The sequence below is a fragment of the Cajanus cajan genome, chromosome 7, assembly GCF_000230855.2.
Source record: "Cajanus cajan strain Asha chromosome 7, NIPB_CcT2T_4, whole genome shotgun sequence".
NCBI lineage: Eukaryota > Viridiplantae > Streptophyta > Magnoliopsida > Fabales > Fabaceae > Cajanus > Cajanus cajan.
In genome coordinates, this window is record NC_138523.1 from 53,048,683 (window position 1) to 53,059,827 (window position 11,145).

Sequence of the window (11,145 nt, forward strand, 5' to 3'; positions counted from 1 at the left end):
TATCCTTTAATACAATTTTCCAACTCTATTGTTTAAACCTTTCCATAATCTCTAAACAACATTATAATGTGGTATATATATAATATCCATAGAAAATAAAAAATAAAAAAAAAGTTTTGAGTTAATTAAAAATAATAAACATTCAACGTCAACACCAAGCAGAAGCGACGGTGAGGGTTCTTCCCATCCATCCGAAGGAAATCCCACCGTTCTCGACTTTAACGGAGACACGGTTCCCAGCAGCCAAGAGTCGCGCTTTGATAGACTCAGCCACCCTTTGACTCAGCGGCTTCAACCTGAACCCAGCCATGCTCATGCGCGCGCGCCACTTCCCGAACACCTCGCACCGCTCCACGCGCTCCCTTCCCTCGCACGCCACCGAGTTCGCCACCTTCCGACTCAGCCCCTCCTCGATCCTCACTCGCTCCGACTCCATCGTCGACTCTAGCGACTCGAACAGCGCGCCGTAATACGCGCACGACTCCGCCACGCGCGCCACGAACGCCGCCGTGTTCGCGTTCGCCTCCTGCTCCACCAGCGTCACCACGCGCGGCGCGAGTGCCTTCACGCGCCGCAGAAGCGCGTCGCGCGGATTCTCCGGGGAGACGCTCTCGTCGGCCATTTTGAATAGCTTGAACGCGAAATTCACAGCCAGCGGCTCGTCCGGGTCGCAACCCAGCGACTCGCGAGTCAACTCGTCCAGTTTCGGACTCACCACCACTTTGAATTCAAAACCAACACCGAGTCGCTCCGCGTGTCTCCCCAGGACTTCTCCCACCGCCTTCAGCCTCTCGTCGGCGTCGCTGTCCCCCAGGGCGGTGATCCTGACGGTGGCCGGCGCGCCCTTCCGCCGCGCCGAAAGCTCGTGGAGGAGGCTCGCGTATTGGTTCCCGTTCCCGATGTCGAAATCCACCACGCATAGCCTCGCGTTCTCTGCTTTGTCGTCGAATGCGGATTCGAGAATCGCGATGTTGGCGACCATGAGAGCGACCTTGAAGAATAGCGAGTGTTCAAAGAGCAACTGAGTCGACGCGGCGTGTTCCCTGCTGAACAATTCCGCAACCGGCGGTGGATACTCGACGTGGTTCATCCTGGATTTCAGAGCGGAAACCATGCAATTGACGAAGCGTTGATCCGAATTCTTGTTGAGGTTGGAACCCTGAGATAAACGGTTTAGGATCTCCGTGGCGGCATCGAATTTGGCTTCCGAGATCGCGGATGCGGCCTCCGTTAGGGATTGCTTGAAGCAGATCGAAGAGGTGTTGGACGACGTCGTTGAGGAGTTGGACGACGTCGTAGAGGAAGTGGACGAGGGAGACGCGGGCTTGTGCGGTGTGATTAGGTTCTGTATTGTGTCGGACCATTCAGAGTTGGTAATGACCGAAACGGCGTCGCCGTTTTCGTCGTCGTTGTCTTCTAGAAGCTGCTTTTCCAACTCTTGTAGTTGTAAGCGGTGGTCTATCGAGTTCTTGTCCGGTTCCTGGGGTGCGGTGAGTCTGGTGTGAACCGGAGGGAAATTTGCGTTAGGGTTGGGGAGGATGGAATATTGGGTCTGTGAATTGACGGCGTTAGGGGGAAGGTGGTGAAATTGCGCGCGTGAGGAGAAATCCACGTGTTGGAAAGTTCTGGGCTTGACAGAGCGAAGTAGATAGTTTGATAGGAGTGGGTTAAGGTTGTTGCTGCTGTTGTTGTTGTTGTTGTTGTTGGTGTTGGTGATAAGGGTTTGGATTTCTGCGAGGGTGCGTTTCCTGATGAAGTTGGGTGTTTGGGTTTGGGCGATGTGGGACGAAGGGTCTAGCAAAATCTGTGAAGGTTGGGTTCGGTAGAGAGGGTGGTGGGTGGTGTTGGTGGGTTGAAGCGCCATGGATCGCCTGGGGAATCCCGCTGGTCCGCCGTAGAAATCGGAGGGTCCGCCGTTGGGGAAGCCCGGCGACGACATCCCACGGTGTTGGCGAAGAAAATAAGGAATTGGCTAAGAAGTTTGGTTATTGGAGAAACGCATGGGTTGAAATGTTGGAGCGATTCTGGTGAATATAACGGAGGGGATTTTAAATTGGATTAAGAAAGCGAGTAAAGGCCAAAGGGGGTTTTCTATTCTTTTATTTCGTGGGATCTTTTTTTGAAGGGTAGGGATACTGTGAATGGTGCTTAAGCGCTTGAGTTTGCACATGCTGGGATCACCGCCGTTGGATTTGTTCAGATTAGGAATTTCAACTCTCCCCACGGATTATGATCCAAACCCACCTGCCTCCAAACGCTGTCGTCTCTTATTCAATAAAAACTAACTTCAACTCTCCTTTCAAAACCCCTCGTCTCGGGTAACGCAAAGCCCACACTCACGCGCGCCTTCGAATATCATGGCTACTTCTTAAGATTTCCATAGAATCAATTTCATCGTCAAATTATTCTTTCTTTTTATAAACTTTTGACTTATTAAATATATATTTAAATTATTTTTTATTCTTTTAACCCATTAAATATATTATTTATTGCTAAATCATATTTTTCGTCTTTTATAAATATGTAAAAAAAAGTAATTTTTTATTTTTCATTATTTAAACATCAAATTTTGGTCTTCATTTTTTAATACATGTCAAATTTTTTCATTATTATTAACTTCATTAATTTAATTTAAGTCATGTTCAGTTAACACTATTATTTTGGGACCTTAGCATATGTATATGACATGTCCGATGATTTATTTAGTATTATCGTTAAATTAAATTAGATTGATAGAGTTTCTCACTAGAATAAAATTTGATAGATTTTAGAAAGAGGACAAAAAATCAACGTTTTAAAAATAAAAAGACTAAAAATAAATTTTTGCTGACAGAACTTTTCTTAATCCTTATTTATTTTATATTTTAAAATATATTAAAATTCAACAAAGATTTATAATTTGTAAGATTTTGTTGTCATCCGTTTTTAAGATATCAATTTTTTTAATAATTAATCTTTTTAATGAGAATTATTGACCGATAATTAGAGTACCCAAAGATTCTTTACTTTTCGTATTGCATTAGCGGCTTTGTTTATTTATGATGGATTTACTTTGTGTTGTGGGGTCTACCATCGGTGTTTGTTTAGTAAAAAAAAAATCCAATTTTATAAAGAATCTAATTAGATATAAGTTAAAAATATTATTACAAATAAAGAATATTTTTTATTAAAAAAATTTCAAAAATGTTTTTAAATTTATATCCAAACATATTTAAAGTATATAATTTTTATTTTGATCTTGAAATTCGTGCATATTAAAAAAAGATGGTTGAAAAAAAGTTTTTTATTCAATTACAAATACTTTTATTCAGATATTACTCTTTCTTAACATAATTGAAAGATTATTCTTTGATATTAATAGTAAAAAAAATTGCCGTCACTCGTAGTATTTTTTTTCCATGGAACACACATATTTTTTGAATACACAATTGTTAAATTATTTTATCCTTATAATTTATAACTACCTCTAACACTCATTTACATTCTCTTCTTTAAATTACTTTTACATCTTAAATAATCACTTATTCTATTATTTTGTATATTTCTATTATTATTTTTATTTTTTTAAATATAGAAAATTAAAGTGCCACTTTTACACTAATAAAAGATAAAATTTATAGTAATATGTTATTTTGTAAAGATAAATTAGATGACAGAAAAATTCAACAAAAGTAAAATAGACGGATAAAAATAATAATTAATTTTGGTAACTATTAAGAAAAGGTAATAATTAGTTTTGGCTAAAATTAAGCAAAAAAAAATAACAATTATTAAATTTGTTTGACTCACTAACCGTTTGTAATTGTTTTTAAAAAATGAATTTTATGTCTACACAAGTGTGTTTTTAATAATTACCTTTTTATTAAATTATATAATTTTCTCATATTAAATATTTGTTTTTATTTCTTACTTTTCAAGCATTATTACTTGAAAACAATTTCTTTTAGAAAAATAGAAAAAATCATAAAAATAGTCATAATAAGGATTAAATCTAGTCTTCATGTTTCTAATTATCTCAATTCTTTCCCATCCAATCATTAGGCTAATCCTAGTAATTATTATTACTTAAAAATAATTAAAATTTATTCAATATTTAATTTTATTTTTTAAAGATCATATATATATATATATATATATATATATATCATTTATTAAATATAATCATGTTTGAGTCAAATGTAATAATTATAGAGGATAAAACTTTTTCTCCAAAACTTGATATTCATATTTAAGAGATCATTGATTATGTTAAAACAATTTGCTGGATTTTTCACTTTTATAAGCTGAATCTCGACATATGATATTAAATTAAATATATTGTTTTCACGGGATAAACTAAATAAAGTATATAACTTTTTACGATTTGAAATTTATATCAATAAACATAGCATATATTGATTTAAATAATGTATTTTACAAAAAAAAAATCAACTTTTGTGTATTATATATATCTAATCTAATAGGTATTCATTATTAATAATAGAAATATTTATTGTTCTATGTAAACAAAATTATTTTTAAAATTTTACTTAAATTTATATATATGTCGATGTTAATCAAATCAAATTAAAAAAATCTTGGGTATTGCAAAAAATATATATTAATACATTCTATAAAATTGTATAAATATGTTTAAAAAATCAAAAGAAAATTTACTACGAATAAAAAAAGAAAAATTATTACTAAGAAAAATGTGTTAATGTCAATTATTATTTTATTTTAAAAATAAAATAAAATTCATCCAGGTTTGGTGATTTAGAATCTACTAAGTCTAAAACATGTGCATTAGTACGAAAGTTTAGTATATTATCACAATTGTATACTAGTAATTCCTGATTTTGGTAAATTAAAAAGTTTCATTTATATAAAATATTAATGTAATGTAGTTTTATACAAAAATCAAATAAAAGTTAAGTTTATTCTCACATTTTATTAATGAATAAAGTAGTTAATTTTTATTAAATATCTGTATATAAATGTTTTTTTATTCACAATTAATATAATTAAACTAAGTTTCTTTTATTGTTATCTACTCTAGATGACAACATTCTACTAGTGAATCTTGGTAGTTCTAGAAAGACTTTTACATATTAGGAATGGTAACAGGCTGGGTCGAGTGTGGATTTTATAATACCCGTCTCCGTTCTCACGACTCAAACTCATCCTCGTACTCATACTCGTACTTGTTAGATATATAATTTTCGTCATCATCTTTGTCTCCATCAAGTATCGGGTATACCTGTATCCATACCCGTACCCGTCAAAAATTATTATTTTTTTGCAAAAAAAAATACTATATTTTTAAATTATTTTTTCATTATATTACAATTATAATTAGATTTTTTATAATTAGATTATTTCTCTATCTCTTATTTTAATCAAGAGACTTCTTAATAATTAAACAACTATAAATGTTTCACATTATAATAAATAATTACACATAATAAAATATTAAAATTTATTAACACAATTAAATCGAGGACGGGGACGGGACAGATATGTATATACCCGTATCCATATCCAGTTTAATATATCGGGTTTTACCTGTACCTGTACCGTACTCGGTCAAATCGGGTATTTCCCGTTAAAGTTGAGATGGGTTCAAATATTACCCACGGGTACGAGTTTATTTGTCATTCATAGTGCATACTTACAAGGAGGAGTTTTTTTTTTTCTTCATGGATTATAAGTTCATTGTCAAACCACATTTTCAATAATATTTTAATTAAATGTTATTTTCAGGTGCATTTATTATTTAGAAATGTATTTGGTTGCATCTTAATATTTCTTTGAATTTTTTAAAATTGAAAATAATTAAAATATAAAAAAGCTACAAGTGAATTAAAACATAATTTCTTATATTTTCATGGGAATATTGTAACGACCCGACTGGTCACTACACACGGCACAGCACACTAGAAACACCGCATAGAAAAGAACAATTGTATACATATAGAGTCTAGAATATACATATACATGGTCCAATCTGAACAGAGTTAAAGTGTACAAAAATTACAATCAAATGCTACTATCCCAAGTAGCTCAACAACAAAACAGACACAAAAGAAAATCAGCTCCGCCGGTCCGCTGAAGACTCACCACTAGTCACCCACCTATCCCTGCCCTGCTCCCATACATAGTATGATCATTGCAGTTCAAACATCATGGAAACAACAAAGGGTAAGCTAGTGTAATTAAAATCAACATACAAATATAGCAATATGATAAACAACAGCTACAGTTATCAGCACACCTGTACAACTTATATCACTCAACAATATCAGCACCGCAATGCGGCAATATCAGCACTGCTTAGCAGCAATAACAACATCACTCAAGTGGTTATAACAGCACCGCAAAGTGGCAACGACATCACCGACTTAGCGGCTATAACAGCACCACATATGTGGCTAATAACAGCACCGACTTAGCGGCTATAATATCACGCAACTCAGCACAGCACAACACAATAATTCAACACACTTATTTTTTTCACAATTCAGCCCAACCTTCTATAGTTCCACTATACTATAAAATTTTACATTTTAATTCATCGATTTCAGCTCAACAATATACCTCTAATACAGCTACACATTATTTTCTCAGCACTATCACCTAGTCATCATAACATATTCATCAAATACAACTTAGTTCAGCATATAACAACATTGATTAACAATCTCAGCACAATTCAACAGCCAACAACATATATTTCAATATCTCCTTTTGTGCCCAGCGCGGCTCAACCCGAGAGCATCAGGGGCCAGCGCGCCCAGCGCAAGAGTACTCGCGCCCGGCGAGACTCAATCCGAGAGTCCAAGGCTCTCACGCGCCTGGCGCAATTCCAATTGCGCCTAGCGCCTGCCAGACAGAGACTCTAAGGAGTCTCGTGCGCTCAACGTGGCCTAACCCGCGCCTAGCGTGGGGAAGGCAGAGACCTACCAAGGTCTCGCGCCCGGCGCAATTCGCATTGCGCCCAACGCCTCTTGGCAGAGACTCCCAAGGAGCCTCCACGCCCAGCGAGTCCAAATGCGCGCCTAGCGCGGCACCAGAGTACCCAAAACATGTCACCATTGATATCGCGCCCGGCGCAGCCCAAGTCACGTCCGGCGCGGGCCAACCAGAGACTCCCATTTGCAAGCTCACCTAGCGCACACAGCTTTGCGCCCGGCGGGCTTGCCTAAACAGAGTCTCCTGGTGGTCGTGCGCCCGGCACGAAGAACAGTGCCCAGCGCGAACTCATCAGTAACTCTTCCCATGTTCGAAAAATTTCCAAAACCTGCAAAACTTAACAGAAAATCCACATGCAAACGGTTCAAAATGTCATATTTTCATCAAGGAATTCGAAATTACCAGCTTTATGTGCATGCAACAACAAATCAAAGAAAATCCCAAATTTTTGACTCACAACCCCACAAACCCAAAACCCCAATTTCAGCAACTCAGCCAAGCACAATCTAACACCAGCAGCCAAATGAGTTTCTAAACTCCCTTTTTCCAGCCAAAAACACAGCAAAGATTACTAACTTCCCTTACCTCGGTAGAAGATTCCGAATTTCGGGATGAAGAAAATGGAGAGAAGAAGAAGAACTCCGCACATGGCTAGTTCCGCTTCAAGATTGCGATAAAGGACCTCCAAGATCACTCATGGCTCCAGCTACAAGGAAATGGAATCAACCACAAGGAATTTAGAAAAGGAAGAAGAATAAGAGTGAGTGAGAGTTGAGAGTGAAAAAGAGTTGAGTGAGGAAGAGAAAATGGGGAAGGGTCCACTCCACGGGTCTCACAAATAACATTTTTTTCACTCCCTTAACATGAGAAGAAAAATGTAAAAAAAAAAATGGTAGAAGAACTTTTCCGAAAATAAATAATACTAGAGAATGATTTTCTAGCTTATAATAAATATATAAAAATTATATTTTTATACTTACATTTTCGAAAAGAAACTTGTAATTCATGAAACAAAATGTCTCTCTAATTATAATCAGATGACCCAACTTTTGTATAGACTACATTTTTATTGGTTTGTTTGTTAACCAATCAAATTAGGCTAAATTAGATTATCTTTTTTAACAAAAACTTTATGAATTTTAAAATTAAAAAATAGCATTAAGCCAAATAGTACGTATTTGTTTTGCCTGACATTCATATACACAATATGACTAATTTGACATATCAAACTGGTTCAAATTAGTTTGGTTCTTATTTATTCCATAGTTTAAGAGTCCAACACAACTTAGACTATCAAATCGGGGAATTTTGACAATTCTACCGACTAAAACATGTATAAAGCTTCTGAATCAAAATTCCTCGCATTTTGTGGTAGAATTACATGTCAACAAATTTTTTGTTCAAAGATTTTTTTTCTTTAAATAAGATAGTTATATGTTAACATTTTTCTACTTTATAAAAAATAATAATCAATATTTTTTATTTGAAAACTTCAAATCTAAATTTTAGTAGTCTTATCTTGAGTTTTCTTAATGCCACCGCTACCATACAAAAGCATCTTTAAATTGATTTTAACATGATATGAAACTTCTAAAAAATTAAATTTTTCAAAATTTAAAAACTTTGAATTGAAAAATCATCCCAGCCCAAGTTTTTCCCAATATCGTGTGTGCGCAAAAACATGTTAGAGCAAAAAATAAAGCATATGATGACTCTGAATTAGAATATACTTTATCCATCCTTTTCATCTTAAGTTATTGTATATAGAAAAAAAAAATAGAAAGGGAATAATAATTTTATAAAACTAATCTTGTGCTTAATTTATTTGTTAAAAAGAATACAACACAAAAAATTATTTTTAAATAGTAGTATTAAGAGTATAGATAAAAAGAGATAATGAATATTGTATTTAAAAAGTTAACGTGACATTTATTTTTAAAATTTATTAATCTTTTAGTGTAATTCGCAAAGAAAATATTATATAATAAACAGATCATCACAATACTATTGTATAAAAAGTACAATTTCTCATATTATGATTATTATATTAAAAGAATCATAAATATGATTAATATTTTCATATCATATTCCAATGACATAAAAGCGATATTCGATCAAATCAGGCGTTGAGAAATGCCATGATAACCTTTCAACAATAAAAGATGATGTAACGGTGAAACATAGATTCTTAAATGATTTAATTTTTTTATAAAATTGCAACAATTGTGTTTTAGATATAAATTAGACATTAGGTCTTAATATTACGTCATTGTGTGTAAGTGGAGAAATTGATCACTGTAATTTACTATTGTCGTTTAACCAAGTTGAAGAAAACATTTTCTGATTGAGAAAAAGAAAAAGGAAATATATGAAATGAAAGCCATAGTACAAAAGAAAACTTAGTTTATTTGTTCAGTTTTTTAAGAATATGTCAATTTCTTTCTACTCCCTGGACCATGAGTTTTTCCCATATGATTGGTGGTTCGTTTCTTGAGAATGACTTCTCCTTTATTGAATATTTATTTAGAGAATGAAATCATTTTTTTTCTTGTGTTATCTCTCTCTCTCTCTCTCCAAATTTACAATCTAAGCAATATATTGGAATGTGGGAAATCCGCAATTAATTATTTGTCCATACACCATGCAATCTGGCTTAACGTCTAAGCCATTGCCGTATATGTATATTCATAGATTATGTGGTTATCGATTTTAATTGAGTTTCTTCCTCTAATTAAAAACTCCCCCATAATAAGTCTTGCATCAAGTATTTGACCACATACAAGCCTGGTCCATTTTTCTAACTCTTTACCTTCTAGATGTTTTGTTCACCTGCTGAGCAGAATATTCTGTTATTTTGATTGAAAAACTACAAGAATGGTACCAACCCTAATTGGAATGGCACGACTAACAAAAGTAATAATTAAATTAAAGGAAGCAACCTAGATAACAAAGGCATGATTATATATATAATTAGTGTGGTTAATTAAAATCCGTTTATCATAGTACAAGTACATACATATATAGTTTAAGTATTCTTAAATTGACCAAGTAAAAGAGAAGAAGGAGAAGAAAAACTTCATTAGATTTTGACTTAAGATTCTTAATTTTGCAAGTTTTAAATCACCAACTTCATCATCTTGATTCAGTTATAAGGAAGAGTCAAAAAAAGTTTTTAGTGGGAAAACGGGAGAAGAAAAATTTACATTCCAGATAACTTCTTTCTAACTTCTCCTTATTTTTTCTTAAAACTTAAAATTTATAAAATTTTGACTTTTAAAAGAGTCTTATATAACTTTTCTAGAGTTAAACCAACTTAATTCTGTTTAAAACTATCTTAAAGACAATTTAATTAGATCTTATGATCTTTTAACGCTAGAATTCTAAAACAACATTCATAAACAACAAAGCAATAATTAATCATATAATTAAATTATAACATTTAAAACATACAGTGTTACATAAATTATATTTTAAATTTAAGATAAATAATTTATATAGATGTAAAGATTATTTTAATTATTAATAATTTATTTTAAAAATTTTATAATTTAATCATAAATAAATATAATAAATACAAAAATTAAATTAAATAAATTTTTTAAAAAATTTCTAAAAAATTTTAAAATGATTTCGCATAAGATAATTATATACATTTAATATATAGGAATCGATTATACATAAGTTTGTTAACTTTTTTAAAAGGCAGTTAAAAGTCATATTTATCTATTTTTTTATGTATTAGAATCAAATTTAGTGCTTCACAGTTTATATTTTCATATATCTAGTGACAATTATGACTAGTTAATTGTTGTAACTGATAACTAACTTCTCATGTGTATACAAGCCTACTATATAGAGGCATACAAGTTGTAACTTTTCATATTTTGAAAGAATAAGAATACAGAATTAGAAAATACCCTCTCTGACTTTGCGGAGGCTCATCTATCGATTTCATTTCCCAATCTTTTATGGTATCAGAGCTAGGGATAAGTTCAATTGCGGGTATGGATTCAGGGTGTGGTTGGGAAGGTAAAATGGATATATCTCATGTGTAGGATCAGGTTCAAGATGTATTTGAGAAGGTGAGGATGAAATGAGTTGATGGGTGCAAGGTATAAGAGGTGATTCTATAGGATCTAAAGTGGATGAACAAGTAGTGGTAGACAATGATTGGTCTATAGATTCATGTCGAAT

At 33.4% G+C, this 11,145-nt stretch overlaps 1 protein-coding gene across 1 annotated transcript; it reads right to left on the reverse strand.

Annotated features, from left to right (window-relative positions):
* SCL8 (SCARECROW-like 8) lies at positions 1 to 2,198 on the reverse strand. Its single transcript, XM_020380810.3, has one exon. It carries the CDS (start codon positions 1,937 to 1,939, stop codon positions 149 to 151), a length of 1,791 nt encoding a protein of 596 aa, XP_020236399.2. The 5' UTR covers positions 1,940 to 2,198; the 3' UTR covers positions 1 to 148.
* Between the last annotated feature and the right edge of the window lie 8,947 nt (positions 2,199 to 11,145).

Coding starts and splice junctions, on each gene's coding strand:
- SCL8 (XM_020380810.3), bottom strand. CDS start 1,939: ATGTCGTCGCCGGGCTTCCCCAACGGCGGACCCTCCGATTTCTACGGC.